Raw genomic sequence first — 17056 nt, 5'->3', positions numbered from 1 at the left:
CTGGCCCTGAAGCAAAGATTTTCAGACTGTGTTAATGGAACAAGCTACTGTTTGAGTCTCCTGAAGAGTAACTATGGTGATGAATATGATTGGGACATTGAAGGGTGAAGGAGATACTTCCGTTTCTCCTGACAACTATCTGTTCCTCATTAGGGAGCCCTGCACCACACTTCGGATACTGTCTCAAATTCTCCATCAAAGAAGTCTCATGTCAATTAGAGACACTGAAAGAGTTGCAAGTGGCACCGTACTTCTCTTGCATTTATCCCACATCTTGCTAGCGCAGCAGGAAGTATCTTCTGAGGGAGAAGGCAGCTCACATATCAGGAAGGGTAGAGAGACCTTCAGCACATAAATAGGCTTTAAAGAAAATCTATAATTGTTACTAAGTGTTGTTTTAGCAAGTTCAACCATTGTTAGAGGCTAATAGCTTGTCTAGCCACCATTCCAAATATCCAGGGTCATTTGGCTACGGCAGTTTTATCAGCCAAAGACTACTGACCGAGCTTGGATCAAGGTATATCTTGCCAACGTGATGCATCTTTACTATTCGAAGGTGCTAAATGCCTTACAGGTGCCAGTCCCTCTTTGTAAATAACGAAGTTCAAGCTGTCCTTTACTGGTTCGCTGTAACCTTGTTTAACTTCATTTTAATTTTATTTTCCATACCAGCCTGAATGCTGTAGAAAATCTTCCAAATCGAAGAGAGAAAAGGAGAAGCAAGCTTGCAAAAGTTGCAGTGAAAGCTTTAACTCCATTACCAAAAGACGGCACCATTGCAAGCAATGTGGAGCAGTGAGTATCGGAATAAAAGTTCATTATTTTGAGATACATTGTTCTTTTGGAACAAGCTGGGTTTTGCTATAAAATTCTGTCAAGAAGGAGATATAACATTTTAAATATTATCAATTATTATAGATATTTTATACTGCTGTTCAATAAAAATTCTCAGGGCTGTCTACATAAGGATATAGATGAGGGCTTGATATGCATGTGAACAGATTTATCTGCTATCCTTGGTTTACCTTCTGTCTGTCATGGTAATTAACAATGGGAAAATCAGGAAAACAACAAAACTATGTATGAAGCTGAACAATTCTCACATAAGGAATAAGGAGAAAAACTTCTGGAATACACACACACACACACCGCAACACACTTCGAAATAAATTCCATTGAAATCGGTGGGATTATAATACAAGGTCCATTGTTTGCAGTGGGATTTGTCTTCTGCTTTCTGTTATATCATCCATTTTGCCAATGATGTCCTTGGTTTAACATGAAACCTCCAAATATTAAAACTTATTTACAGACCCAGGTTATTTTTTCATCTGATAAGAACTGCTAGAATCAATCCCCAAACATTTCAAATAACTGTATTGTTTGACCGTTGCCAAGCTTAGATTCTTCTGATAACTTTGGTAGTGAAGGATATTTGTATTACTCTCCTAAGCCCAGAAAATTCAAGGAAAGCTAATGGGATTTGCACTGTCTTGTTAGATTACATGGGCATTTCTATGCCATATTTGGCTTTGTTCAAGTTCCGTCAGTAAACTAGAAATTATCAATACATCTAACATCAGTTGAATAGGTTGGTAGTATTAACTTAATAGCATTTACATTAAGAGTGCATAACCAGCACTCCCCCCCCCACCAATGCGTGCCCACCGCCACCTCCAAATCCCACCTCTGTCCCCTCCATTCCCTAGAAATTTTCATAGAAATTGCTCTATTTCCACAGCTGCTAGCAGTGACGGAAGAGTGATTTCTATCAAGATTGCTGGGATATGTGAGTGTGTGCTTCTATGACTATCTATGTACAAGCATGTGACCTCTGAGCCAGCATTGCATGGGGCCCTTGAGGCTGAAAAGGTTGTGCACCCCTGGTTTACATGAATGTTTAAATTCATTCAACATCAGTGGAATGGTTTGGTGGTGTTAATCTAACAGGGATTTACATAATCACCTTAGAAGCATTTGCATTCTGAAAGTCAGGATAGATATTATTTTAGGAAATAAACAATATTGAATAAACAAAACGACAGCTTCAAATGGCTGAGTCAAAATGGATGTTGCAACACTACAGGCATGTGGCAGTGAGACACAAACAGGGATTAAGCCACACGAAGGCTTGCATGCGTCCAGACCATTAGGGAAGTGTGAAGCCAAGAAATGTTTCACAATATCTGTCTGGTTTGGTGTCTGTTTCCTTCTTGAGAAGGTGCATTCTTGAGAAGCGGATGTAGCAGTCTTATGAACAGTTTGATGTAACACCTTCTTCACTAAGAATATATATTCCACAATGAATCCATGTCCTTGTAGCCCTGAATTTACAGAAGAAAATTCAGATAGGGTATCATAGCACATTCCATCTCCATGTAGCAAATTATGGGATGAGGAAGGGGGGCAGGCCTACTGATGGGATGGAAATGGAAGGCTCTGCAATCCACAGTGCCTGAAAAAACATATAGCTTTGTTGTCTATTTCAGCCATGTTTTAAAATCTTTGTCAATTTTAATCACAACAAAACTTGCAAGCTTGCAAACTTTGCACTGTTTTTGTTCTTGTTAAACATGTTTCTGGAAACATGCATGCTTCTAAATGTAGATAAATAGATAGATAGATAGATAGATAGATAGATAGATGTTTGCCTTCCTTCTTGAAGACTTAATGAAAGGGATCAATATATGGCTTTTCGTGTATTTACAAAAAACAATTTTTTTAATGGCCTGTGGACTGGAAATAAAGAAGTACTGATTTAAAGTATTTACAAACTATTTATCCTCAGGAGCAACAAAAAATACTAAGCAAAACATTGGCATGTTCTTCCTTGATGGTTAGTTGCTCTGAATTATTGCAACTAATCATTGTGGAAGAATAACACACACAAAGAATCTTGCTCTCTGTCTGATTAATCTTAATAACGCTGGCTTGGATCTAGTGTTGTCATTCCACCAGCAGAAGGGAAACTGCTGGTGGAATGGATTTCCCTTCTTCCTGCAGCCTCCTCCCATGCACCTCCTAAATCTGCGTCAAAGGAGGCTCATGGGGGGCTGTAGGGGTTGAGGAACGATGGGTAATTCCTATTGCACATGCAGAAGTCTTAAAATGCTTATCTAAAGAGCTGGGGGCATACTGGGAGTTGTAGGATTTTTTTCTGACTATACATGGCATAGGATTGCTTCTTAAATAAAGTAAAGGCCAATACATGCCATCACTCAAAGTGGATAGGAATATAGGAAGCTGTGTTTTGCCAAGCCAGACTTTTTCCTCCATCTAGGCCAAGTACTTCATGCTCTGACTGGCAAGTTCTCAGGAAGAGAATGTCTTTCCCAACACTTGCAACTTGATCTTTTAACTGGGCAGGCCAGGGATGAAATCCAGGAGCTTTTGCAGGCAAAACAGGTGCTCAATCACTGGGCTATTGTCCGTTCTCCAAATGATGCCCCAAAGTGGTTACCTTTTGGCTGTATAATACTAAATTATAGCAACCAGGCATGAGGTGCTGCCCATGCTTAGGAGCAGCAGAGCAATGGTGATAGAAGTGGAAGCAGCAAAGGGTTGGAGGATCTCAGGAGGTGCAGGAAGAGCACCCTAAAGCCCTCACGTGGTGAGCTAAATCACATGATCTTATTCATAGATGTAAACCTGTTAAGGGCATCCTCACTTAACCTTCTTCCCCTAAGAGATGGTACATTGTCTATCCCTTTAATTAAAATCCACTGAGCTGATTTGGCCTGTAGCTATCCAATTACTACATAGTTAACAGCACACTGCATTTCTCTCAGCAGATTCTCCTGAAAGTCCTCCACAAGGACTGCTGAAGCTTATGCCCAATCTGCTTTGCATGCATGTATATCTCCTAAATATATATCGATCTCTATTTACTAGTGAACAAGCATGCTTGGTACCAGTATCCACATGCAGTTTTTACAAGAGAAAATGGTATTCTGTCAATGTGCCAGATTCTTTCCTACTGAAACTTGTCTTTGAGCAGTGTAGTGATTAGAGTGTTGGACTGGGACCTGGGAGATCTGGGTTCAAGTCCCCATTCAGCCGTGAAGCTCACCACGTGACTTTGGGCCAGTCACTGACTCACCTACCTCAGGTTTAGCATTACCAAATTGTGGCTGAAGTGTGTGTGTGTTGTGATGCTGAACTCAAGATGATGCAAAGGAGACATATTTCCAAGACACCAAGAAACCTTTTATAAATGGGGCTCTTTTTAATGTATATTTCGATAAGCTTCCAGGAAACCGAATAAATATTTAATCCAGCGTAATAGAGAAGCTCAATATAACACTGAACAAAAAGGCAAGCCCATATAAGTGTGATTTTGCCTTTATTTCTAGAGGTAGAATCTTAGAAATGAATCAGAACAACAACAAAAATCATTCCTTAATGCTGAGTAAGTAGGGGAAACTGAAGGGAAGTAATCTTGTCTTGGAGGTAATAATAATCCTACATTATTATTTTCAGAAACAGAAACTAAAATGGTTTTAAGCATAAGGGGATTTTTTTCAATGATGACTTAACAATGAAGTTCTATCTTTTTGATTTAGGTTATCTGTGCAAAATGCTCTGAATTTAAAACATTTGCTGATAACAGCCGCAACAACCGGGTGTGCAAAGACTGCTTTCAGCTGCTGTCAGCAACCCCATGCATCTCAGGCAATGAAGGTGCAGGAGAACAAAAGAAAAAGGTCATCATGGAGGTATATTTATCTTGTTAACCAACCCTAAAAGGACGGGTTGCTTCAACAAAAGCATGGTTTTCAGTGTTGAAATCCTTTCACCGTCTGACCTCGCAGTCATTCATCATCTAGGCTGCAATCCCGTGGAATCTGGGAGGGTATCTGCGGAGGGGGAAGTCTGCAGGTGGAAGAGGCAGCCACTGTGGGTATGGAAACCTAGGGTGACCATATGGAAAGGTCAATCAATCAGTTTATTGAAGACAACCAAATATAGGTTTTAGACAATTACATAGACAAAAGTTATACACAGAGTATAAAAGTGTGTCATATAAAAAAGAATAGATAAAATGTTATAAAAATGTTAAAACATGCACATACAGCTAAAACGTTACATGTTAAAATGTTTAAACATACATGCACATACAACTAAAACCTTAGATCTCAAGGCAGGCCACATGAGTTTGTCTAAGCTGAGCAGCCTTCACCGCAAATTTGGCTGTCTGTACTGGGCAGTAGATATTTGACCTTATCCATATCACTGATGGTAGGAATCACCCTTAAGAGCTTCTCTAAATATTTTTACCTAGGTGTTTCATATAGTTTACAGTATAGCATATAGTGTATGGTGTCCTCTACAAAAGAGGGCAGAACTCCTGCAGCTTTAACTGTTGTGATGAAGAGGGAATTTCACCAGGTTCTCCATATACACAAATGACACCTGCTGAAATTCCTTTTTCTATACAACTGATACAGGAGCCCTGTCCTCCTTTTCATATGGCCACCCTAGGAAACCTCCACTGCTCTTGTCTCTCTGCTGTTGGTGCTTTGGCAGATAAAGCAAAAAGGGGGCATACAAGGTGGATCAGGGTTCCCTGTTTTGCCAACATGATCCCAGAATGGGGCAGGAGGGCTGAGAATGCCATTACTGGAGGGAAGGAGCAATAGCCAAAAAAGGAAGGGGGGAAACAGAAAAATGCCACTGCCCCATCTGCTGGCACAAGTCTGGCAGGGCTTTGGATTTGATGCTTCTTCCTCCCTGGATTATCCCAACACCATCCCCGTTGGATTGCTGTGACTGTGTTAATAGCTTATCATTTGTTACACAGACCTACCAAAGGAACTGTGGATTTTTATTTCTTTCAAATAATTTCATTTTACATATGTCTTCCTAGCCTCCCATGATGCACATGCTTTTCATTCATTATTGCTTCTATTATTATCATCATCATCATCATCATCATCATTTGTATACTGCCCCATAGCCAAAGCTCTCTGGGTGGTTAGCATGAATTGAGTACCATACATTGATGGGATTGAGTACCATACAGTCATATGAGTGGAATTCCGCTCAAGCGATATGACTTCCTGGTCCTCTCTTACCCCCCTGCAGCCGCTGTGTATGCCCTAAATCTACTCTGGAAGGTCTCCTGATCCTCCGGAGCATATTTGGGTGGGGGGAGGGGAGAAGGGGGCTACATGGGGGGAAATCCATTCTGCTAGTGCTTTCTCTTCTGCTAGCAGATGACCAGTGTTGGATCCATCCCTATGAAATAAAACCCAGTTCTCAAGAGCAGAGCTGTAGGTACATAAGGATACTTTTTAATGTTATATTAGCACATCATTATGCTAACATTTGCACACTAGAGGATTCTGCAGTCTGAAATCCCATTCTCCTTGAAGTGTAGATTGTGACTGAACCATGAAAATAGTATAGCAAATGCTATACTAACGGTTGGTTTGACCTAGTGGTCAAAGTCTTGAACTAGGATGTGGAGCATGTGGATTTAGATCCAAGTTCAGCAGATAGACTAATGCCAAGATCCGTTTTCAGTCATTTTATGAGTGAACACAAACTCATGCAGGCAGATAGGCTGGCAGACACACATAACTCACCTATTCTCTTGTGACACAGAGGAAGCAAGTGGATATTGGGGTTGGGGGTGGTTGAAACCTTCTGCACGCAAAGCAGGTGCTCAGTACTTTCTCTTCCTCTTACTTGGAAGGGTTTGGATTTCCTCTTCTCCTGCCCTCCCTATGTTTCCTTCCTCTTCCCACCTTTTCTCTGCTTCTCTTTCTTTCCTCTTCTTTTTCTCTTCCCCTTCTCCCCACCCACTCAGGATTTCCTTTTCCACTCTTCTTTTTCCCCACTCCCCAGTCAAGATCCCTTTCCCTGCTGCTTCTCCTATATTACCCTACCACACCCCTTTTGCCCCAGGACCCACCATCACTTCATCCCGCCTACCAGTTCTGCCCAACTGCTCCCACCTCTGCCGCTTCTGGCACCTGCCCACCCTCCCTGCACCCACTCTAACATGCCTGCCCACCTGCACTCACCTCAGGAATAAGGAAGCAGGAAGAACAAGGAAATACCAACTTCCTGCTTCCTTGCTGCTGAGCTGAGGGCAACAGTCAGAAGAATCAGTGGGGGAAGGGAATGGGGGTCCTGGTGAACACTGGGGAGTCGACCCCTAATTTAACTAATATGCAAATGTTTCGGGTACAAGCAACATAAACCATTTGATCAATTGACCAGCCCTGTAGCCTGTATTATTATTATTATTATTATTATTATTATTATTATTATTATTTATAGTAGTAGTGCTACCACTTCTTCTGTCTCCAAAATTTTACAGCTTTTTCCTGCCAAAATTGATTCTCTAACAACATCTTTTCTCATCTTGACTACTGATTGCTTGCCTCTGGCCAAACTTTGCTGTTAGGATCTCCCACAAACAGCTTCCACTCCATTAACCAGATAAGAACTCCTTTCATTTCTCTTAAATGTCTTATCTACAATGGAGAAAGCATACAGACCACTATGATCCAAATAACTTAAACTTTGGTAAATTCAGCAACAAAAGGCATTTTACTTCTCTTCCATTTTGAAATATGGTTCTCTGAGTCATTGTGCTATAGTCTCATCATAATCTACAGAATAATCTCCTTTATAATCTCATCATAATCTACAGAAAACTATTGTAGCAGAGCTATCTTCCTACAATGGGAAAATCATTGCCACCCCAAATCCAAGTTTTTCAATAAAGCCATGCAAATGCTGAAAAGCCAGTGAAACGTGACCTGCTCTGTAAAGTTAAGCTCCAGGGTGTTCACGTTCAAGAGAAAGGAAGGGTTTTTCTTTAATAAGGGTAGACGTTTAGTTCTGAGCTAAGTCTTTGAGATTCGGGTAAAATGCACATGGGAAATGCAAAAAAATATATAGCCTAATCTGGGGTGCTGGTTTTTTGCTAGGAGGTAATTGATTGACATCTGTGGGTTACATCCAAACAAATGTCTCTAGGATTAGGGGTTCAAATGCTTCCCTTAAATTAATGTTTCATGAGCTCAATGTCTCTTCAGGGGTTTGCCACTTTTCCCTGATCTTTTAGCAGATGTAAGACTTCTCTGGAGATTTTAGCAGACGTAAGACTTTTAGCAGATGTAAGACTTCTCTGGAGATTTGTTATACCAAAACCTAACATAATAGGTACAGTGTTTCCATTCATAAATGCTCTTCCTCATTTTTGTTACATGGCTCTTGTGGGAAATTATTTATCTGATTTTTCTCCCTTCTCAGTTGCATATTGCAGAGGAGGATTACCAGTTCCTGGAAGCTAAGAAGTGAAATTCTTATGCCAGTAGTCAAAGTAAAAGACACGGAGGGTTCTGTCATTTCAGTTCACAAAACCTTGTGCCTTGCTTATTTCTAATATCATTTCTTCAGAGAGGTGTTTTTCCATCTCAGGTGTGCTCATTCAGCCTAGCCTTATCTCATACCTGCTCACACAGCAGCTGTGAGTGAAAAATCCCACAATGCATCTTGCTGGACGAGGCAGGTGGCATGCAGATCGCACTGGTTCTCACACTTTGGGTTACATGTTAAGGCATAAACTGGGAGTGTCAGCAGTTCCCCACAGATGTCATAGATTATCAGATGAAAGCCAGCATGGTGTAGGTGGGAGTCCCCATTCAGCCATGAAGCTCAGTGGTGACTACACCATTCACTGACTCTCAGCCTAACCTACTGCACAAGGTTGTTGTGAGAATAAAATGGGGAAGAGGAGGACCATGTTATCCACCTTGGGGTCCTTGTTAGAGGAATAAAGGCAGGTTATAAATGTAAATAATGATGATGATGATGATGACGGCATTCTGAGATAACTGTTCCTGTGCAAAGCCCCACAGGAACAAATGGGATTTATACCATTTCCATTTGTTACGACAGTCATACCAGTGCTAGGCTGAGTTAGAGACCAGAGAATTGGTCCATTCTAGAAAAGAGCTTTCTATCATTTTTGTGTTTGCTCACAAATTAATGAAAGTAATATATTAGAGATGAGATTGATGGAAACGTGCCTTGATAGTACAGAGCTGGCATCTCTGTAGGATGGTTTAGCTCTGTCCAGCAGCAATCCTGTGCATACCTGCTTGGGGGTCGGTCCTATTGAACACTATGAGCATAGCTTTCAAATAAATATGCCTGGAAAAGGGCTGGGGTTTTCAGTTCACTTTGATTCTGTTCACTTGGGCTGAAGCAGCTTCCTCATTAGCTTTTAGTCTCATCCCATCCTACTGTAAGCATAAAAGTATCTATATCATCTTAATTGCTATTCTCAATTTCTACTGTGGAGGTGGAATTTTCAGCTTCTTCTCCAAGAACAGCAATTCAGCACCTACACCTAATTCCTTTAATCCTGATTGCACGTCACGATTATTACATCCCTGTATATTTAAAGATCAATTCCTTGGTAGCCACACTTCTGTGCACATTTGCTATGCGCGTGAACAAATATATAACATAAAACTGCTAAGGTGTGTAATAAATTGTAGATGTGTTCACTATGAGACCAGGAATAGACTCTGCTTAGCTTATTTATTTATTTGTTTGTTTTAATAGAAGCAAAGCATTTTGGGAATGGAAAACAGTGTTTTCAGCAGCCACCTCCTGTTCCAAGAAAAAGGAAAGACTTGGTATAAAGTGTGGGTCACCATTCCTAAGACTGAACCCCTCGTTTTATATCTACAAGGAGGAAATCAGGTAAAGATCTCAGCATGTTACACAGCAGTTAAAACAATATTGTGCATGTTATTTTAAGAAATGGGCTGGAACCATAATTCCCAAACTGTGGGCCAGGGTGTGCTACTTTGCTGTGAGAGAACCGCTTGCTTGCCATGGGAATGAATTGATTAATTTGAAGATTCTTGTGTGCCCAACATACCTACACAGTGGGGAGGCTCCCTGCTGCATCTCTACACGATCCAGTGGTCTAGCCTTTTCGTCCTTCAATCAGCCTCTTCTGGTAGTCCTGCCTTATCTCTGTACTGAGTGTGACTGGTACATTTTGGGTGAATTACCTGCCCCTCAAAGGGTGCTGCCCGCTGTGCCTTACATTGGGGGGTCTCCAACACAGTACTTGTGGGTACCACAGCACCTGCAGAGCCAGGCTAAGGTGCCAGCCAAGCTTTTTTCCTCCACTCACCTGTAGAAGGGAGGAAATCCTCCTTGCCCAAAAAAATGGCTGCAGGGGATAGACGAGGGGACATGCACCACCTACCAAGGACTCTGGTGCAACAGAGTCATCGGCAGGGGGTGATCTTTGCCCCCTCTGGAGCCAATTTTGAATGTGGTGGTAATTCTGATACCTATACAAGCCTGTAGAGTGATTCCTCATAGGGAGCAAAAAAGACCCCTGCTGAAAAGTGGCTGGTGGTGATTGTGGAATTTCACCCCACACCAAGGACCCTTGGGATAACAGGGTCTTCAGCAGGGATGAGCTTTGCCCCCTGGCCAGCTCTCCTGGTCCCCATCTATACGACAACAGGATTGCTCCTCATTAAATATAAACCTGAATTTTCATTGATTCGAATGTAGGTAAAGAGCATCACACTGCAGCAGCAACACCAATTTATTTCCTGAATTTATGTTTTTTAGAGTGAGTTATAAATGCACACACATGTATTATCGCATATACAAAGCTACGGAGGAGAGAGGAGCGAAGCTATAAATTTTAAATCCGGAGGTCCGCAGATTCATATAAGAGACAAACAGGTAGCAGGGGGGAAGGAACGACACAGCAGAGGGAATGGAACGAGGCTACAGAGGAAAAAGAACGAGGCAGCAGAACGTATCTCCTTCTTCTGGCTGCCTGTTTTCCCCTTTTTGTTTTTGTGAACTGCCCAGAGAGCTTCTGCTATTGGGCAGTATAGAAATGCAATAAATAAAAAAATAAATTTGTTTTAAGTAAATTTCTCTGCGGAGCTTCGCAGAATCAGAGAATTTAAACTAAAACTGGCACAAAGGAACGAGGCTGTCGATTGGTGGGAAATCAGCCATTCACGTTGTACTACCCTCAAAGCTCCGCCCACATGTCAAAATGTGATTTGACTCCCTCAAAGACACATAACTATAACACAGTGCAAACTCAGACTTGATCTAAAAGTCGCGGTAAATTGCAAATGCGAAGATGCGCATTATCGCGTTAAAAGCCCAGCGCTACAGCGAATGGACGGCTGCATCATGTGTCCTAAAACACAAATATGTGCATTTAAGTCGGGGTAAACAAGCCATATAGACAAGCCCCTGACCAGCTGATTTCCCCCCTCCCTATTCAAGCCAAGGGACCATTCCATACATTAGCTTAAATAGGGGGAGGAAAAGGTCCTCCATGCTGAAACATGGCTGTAGGAGCCTTGGGTTGGAGAGCCCTTGGGGAAACAGGGTCCTTGGCAGGGATGGACCTCACACATTCCCCAACTGATTTTTGACAGGGGAGACTTTTTCTCACCCCATGCAAATGAATGGAGACATTGCTCCATTCAGTTGCACAGGGATGGGGAGAGAGGGAAAGAAACAAAATAAGAAAAAGAGAGCGAAAGAAAGAAAAGTCAGAGAAGGGTGCGGGGAGAAAGAGAGGTGCAAGAGAGAGAGAGGCTAAGTTCAGACAACACGATAGTCAACGGTGGTGTAATAATCTTGACCATTGCTTATCTAGGATGTAGTCCCCACACAACATGATGATAATCAACCATGGTGTGGATTAGGATCAGCGTTGAGTTGACTGTTAGTCCACAGTGAATTGACTCACTCATCCCCTGCCCTCTCTCCCCCCTCAATCCTCACGCTAGTATCCCATCAGCCATTGCTGCTAACAAATTTATCCTGCCAGGTGGACTAGAGTGGCAGCCACTGCTTTGACTGCTCTTGCCGTGCAACTTTGTGGCTGACAAAATAACCAATGGTGGCTGAGGAAATAACTAACAGTGCCCTCCGCATAAGCAATGGTGGTTCAGATAGCCAACTCTGCACAGTGTTGGTTATTTGCATTGGTTATTTTGGCCAAATAAACAAACATTGGTTAAAAAAACCTCTCTCCACACAACACGATAACCCATGGTGGGTCTGAACCCAGTCAGAGAGAGAGAAAGAGAGAGAGAGAGAGAGAACACAGTCAAAGAGACGGAAGGAAGGAAGGAGTCTTTGGGTAGCACATTCACAGGGTGCACATACATGCACACACAAACTCTGATAAGAAGGCACTCCTAACATTTTTGTGAATGGCCCCCAACCCCCCATATAGCAGTAAATTTATGGTAATGCTCAGAGCACTTCTTCAAATTCCAAATGTGCTCATGGGCCCAAAAAGGTTGGAGACCTCCCATGTTCCACTGCTCTGGCCTCCCTTCCTCCCAATCAGGTATCATGCCCAGATCACAGACCCTCACAGAAAAACTGGGGGTGGGGCAGGCTCTTCTGAGAGCAGGTAACTCTTGCACTTTTTCAGGAGTGTAGTGTGCCTCCAATTTTACTTCAGGAGGAAAGTGTGTTCCACATTGGGATGGACGTATTTGGCTTGCTTTCAAATACAGAATGACCTTGCTGTGTTCTGAACTTAGTAAACACTCCCAGGAAACATTATTTTTGTAGAAGAATTTCTTACTTTTTTTCACAAAAGGAATAATGCTATGCTAATTAGTAATTTGCCTCAACTTTAAGAGAGGTGCACCCCCTACCCCCAAATGAATACTTCAGAGGGTTTATTGAACTTGAAGATATCTTTCCAATTTTTATTTTTTTTAAAAAAGTATCACAAGGTTGTGATGGTAAGACAGCATGCCTTTAAATCTTCTGATTTATGAAGTTCAGGTCTCTGACAGTATTAGATATGTGCTGTCGGAGAAATGCGGCGAATGTCTTTTGACGATGCATAAAACTGTAGATTTCCGCAGCTCTGGTATACTTAGAGCTAAACCACATTCAACCAGAAACATATAAGGTTAATATAATAATAGAACCAATCTTTAGATCTTTCCCTCGTGTATATAGTGGAATGATAAAGAGGAGCAAATATGTTGACTGACAGAATATGCAGCTTTCCTTTCCCAATCACAGTGGAAGTCACCATGTGTATAATGTGGACATATGCACACCCACCACAGTCTCAGCCATATGAGAATGGTGGAGAAGATTAATAATAATAATAATAATAATAATAATAATAATAATAATAATAATAATAATAATTAGTTATTGCAAGAAAAGAATACCAGAAGAATCCTACTGAAACCCCAGAACCTCAAGACATGTCTATGCATGCGTCTTCTCCACTGCCAAATGGGTGGTAGTTCCTTTCAGGTTTTCATTCATGCCCATATGGCAGTCTTCCCCAGCCTGCTGCCTTCCAGATGTTTTGGGTGACAACTTCCAGGATTGGCTGAGCATTGGCATCAGGTTGGGAAAGGCTGCCGTATGGAACTGCAGGTCACTTCAGCTAATGCAGAGCTATAGCAGTAGTTGACGTTGCAATACATTTAAAGCAGGGTGCACAACTTGTGGCCCTCCAGATGTTTTGGCATACAACTCCCATGATCCCCCACTATTAGCTATACTGGCTGGAGTTGTAGGCTAAAACATCTGGAGGGTCACAAGTTGCCAACCCTTGATTTAAAGGAATGTTGCTTTCTTGGAAATACATCTGAAGAATGCTAGCAAAGTATGTGTATAGAATCAGTAAGAGACGTTATCAATATTGAAGGAAGGCAATCTGAGCCTCAGAACTCATCTTTTTAGTTCCCTAACCTTCCGTATCCTAGAAGCAGGGAAAAGCGTATTGAACAGGCAGCATTCTAACACAACTGCTGCATTTTGGGCCTGGAAACTTCCTACTATTTCTTGCTAGGAATAGTCTCAGAGATCACTTTCTAGGTTCCCTTATTAGTTTCCACTGAATCTCTCTCTCTCTCTCTCTCTCACACACACACACACACACACGATAGATACCAGGGCCACCCCACACACATTTCATGTACTTTTCTTTTTAGAAATTAAACACTGTCTCCCAACTTCCTTGCAAGTGTGTTATAGAACCTCCCTCCAAATATTCAAAGTTCCCCCCTCTTTCTTCCAAAACTTTAAATTGGGAGTTGCTCCTTAAGGCAGCTTTCACTCTGCCTGCACCCCTGAACTCCACAATAAAATGAAACAAAGTTCATGCTGGTTCGCCTTTCCTCATCAGGATGCAGCTGCAGGACTCTTACAAGAAGCAATCAGAAGGAAAAGTAAAGCAATGGAAGCCTAGCAGTTAGTGTAAGCCAAACCTTGCCAAGCCAGCCAGCGGAGGATCCTGCTACCCTTCTGAGTCTATGATTGGTCAGGGGATTCCATAAGAACCCAATGATCAGGCCTGTCAACCTTTCTGCCTCCCCCAAGTACCCCATTGTTTTGCCCTTAAAGACCCTCTTGTACCTTTAAGAGGGGAAAAAGCTGTGTGCCTGTCAGGCTTTGGAGGGAGGGCCTTCCTTCTGGACTCCGCAATGGCAATACTGAGGGCTGACTAAGACAAAGGTTGATAGCCAGTGGCATCCTTAGAACTGGTTGAAAACAAGGAGGCAGGCAGAAGGGCTGGGCAGCCTGAGGTGCATTGGGCATTTGCGCTATGGCTCAGCTGCCCCTGTCCTTCATTGTCCTTGGAGGTTGGAAGGTTGCTTCTTAAGACAGTCCAGAGACAGGATCTCCCCCAGTTTGCACAAACACTTCAACAACCCAAGGTGCATGCCGGGTGTTATTTGCAGAGTCACCTGCTCCAGCGCAGCTTGTCATGTTGTCTGAATCTGGGCAGTATGGCTTGTTTAATGGGGAAACAACCCTCAAATAACCAAACAACAAGCCATGGGTTAATTGCTGGTTGTTTCCTCCTCAAACAAGCCTTGTTGCCTGGGCTCCAATGACACAACAAGCCACATCCAGGTGGGTAATTAAGCAAATAGTGCTTGGCACACCCCAGCATGCACCAATGCACCATGCCTTAAGCAAGCCCCTGTGTCTTATTTAAGCCATAGTGAACATGCGAACCAGACCTGTTCTTGGTCCTCCAGACTAATACACAGGCATTCTAGCCCACACCACAAGAATTCAATCATTATGAGAAGAACCTACCTTGGTATCATTTTTTAAAAAAACAAAACAAAACCCATGTATGCTCAGTCCTATAAATTATTTTTTAAAAATTCATGCTATCTTGTCAATTAGAACTTATTCCTAGAAAATTCTTGAAAATCAGGTGAACTAATGGCTTTTATGCTGCAATGTTCACCCTGTTTATCTGTTATGTGTTGTTATGTATCCTTCTTTGTTTCTTCTTTTCACATTTGTTTTTGTCCTGTGTGTGTTAGGATGGACGGATTCCACGCAGCATACCCCTACCAGGATATGAAGTTGACTTCCCACATTCTGGTGAGAGGTTCGAATCAAAATACGTTTTCAAACTCTGCCAATCCCAACAGACTATCTATTTCAGTGCAGAAGACGAAGACCTGCAAATAAAATGGATGGATATTCTCACCAAAGCAGCTAAAGGGGAGACCCATGATTCAAGTGAAGAAGCCAGTAATCCCTAATGTCATTTTAGGTGATCCAAACTATATTGGGGAGGGGGGAATGTCACCTGAACTCAGTATTCATGGCACTTTGAAAATCTACATGGCTTTATATTTCTGTATGTCTGTATAGGAATTTTAGTAGTTCCCCCCCCTCCCTTTTTATTGTACATTCATCACATACAGTACCGATTATACAGCATATATGTTGTTAGATGGGATAAGTAGGTGTAGTTGTTAATGGTGTTTATGTTGATATTAATGGCAAAGGCAAACAAACGAGAAAGCATTAATTTTATCAAAGGTAATTAGAAATCCATCAGTTCCCTGCTAATATTTCTTAGCAGTTCCTCTTATAGTTTTGTTCCTTTCCAATGCTGTATGAGTGAATGATGTGTATAGTCTGTGAGTTACAGAAGTGCTGCATTTAAGTTAAATGTTGTATAAGGCTTGTGGCTGGCCACTGACATGCTGCTCTCTTGTCTTTCCCCCCTTTTTTTAAATTGTCTCCTCTGTGCCGTACAAGCAATGTAGTAGATTTGAGGTTTTTTGGTAATACTGTCCTTTCTTGAAATGGTTTTTTCACAAGACAAATACTGTAGAATATATTTCTAAAGTCTTCTGAAAGTCATTGCAGAAGACATCTTGAAATCTCAATTATCAATATATATGTATATATAAATATTTGTTTGTTTTTTACTTTGACCCACACTTTTCTTATTTCTTTATATGAGCTCCTTTTTAATGTATGCAAGCAAATGTTTTATACTGCAAACTGGGATGCTACCAATAAACGAGCATTTTTAGTACACCTGGTAAGGTAAAAAGAATTGTTTAGAATGATTAACTTTTTTGAGTAATCAAGGATTTATTTATATAATTTGTAAATACCACATATTAAACATTTTTTTTACACAACCAATCTGAGATTTAGTCATCGGATTAAGACACTTGTATAAATTGAATTTGTAATTTGTTTCCTGTGTACTTTTGTTTGCAAAAATATTTATGTATGCAAATAAAAATCCATGCCATTGATTCATGAACCAGCTACTTAGGTAAATATCACAGGTTTAAAACCAGTTCCTTGAATTCAGTCACTGATCACACTGCCTTCCGAGGACGTTTCTACACCTGCCTTCCCCCCCCCCCCCGGATCGTCCCAGTGCATCCAAATGACACACAGGGGATCCCAGGAGCAGGCAGAGATGATTCCTCCATTTTCCTAGGATAGTCCTTAGGTGTAGAAGGGGTCCTAGTCTATGAACCCTCTTGTTCTTCCTTCTTCATAGCTTCACTTGGCCCAGCCCAGTCTATTCCTCAACAGCTTGCCATGCCTTGTCAAACACTGTCAACCCAATGTTCATCACTCCTGTCTCTTAATGTCAAGGGTCAGGACTATAGAATGTGGCACATAGCCTCCTTTTGCAAAATGGAGTGGATAGGAAAAAATGAGTATGTCTGGAGTCTGATTGACTGCTGGGCATCTGACA

At 41.7% G+C, this 17056-nt stretch overlaps 1 protein-coding gene across 1 annotated transcript in view; it reads left to right on the top strand.

Annotated features, from left to right (window-relative positions):
- FGD3 (FYVE, RhoGEF and PH domain containing 3) overlaps positions 1-16601 on the top strand; it is a 52830-nt gene extending 36229 nt beyond the window's left edge. The window contains exons 15-18 of the mRNA XM_063121607.1: positions 673-795; positions 4563-4715; positions 9589-9729; positions 15360-16601. Of these exons, the coding sequence (XP_062977677.1) occupies positions 673-795; positions 4563-4715; positions 9589-9729; positions 15360-15584 (642 nt within the window). The 3' untranslated portion in view covers positions 15585-16601. The remainder of the gene's footprint in view (positions 1-672; positions 796-4562; positions 4716-9588; positions 9730-15359) is intronic.
- Positions 16602-17056: the final 455 nt, after the last annotated feature.

Source organism: Elgaria multicarinata, chromosome 3 (assembly GCF_023053635.1).
Source record: "Elgaria multicarinata webbii isolate HBS135686 ecotype San Diego chromosome 3, rElgMul1.1.pri, whole genome shotgun sequence".
In the NCBI taxonomy this organism is placed as follows: Eukaryota; Metazoa; Chordata; class Lepidosauria; order Squamata; family Anguidae; genus Elgaria; species Elgaria multicarinata.
The sequence above is the reverse complement of the archived record's forward strand: the minus strand, read 5'-3'. Positions and strand labels throughout refer to the sequence as shown.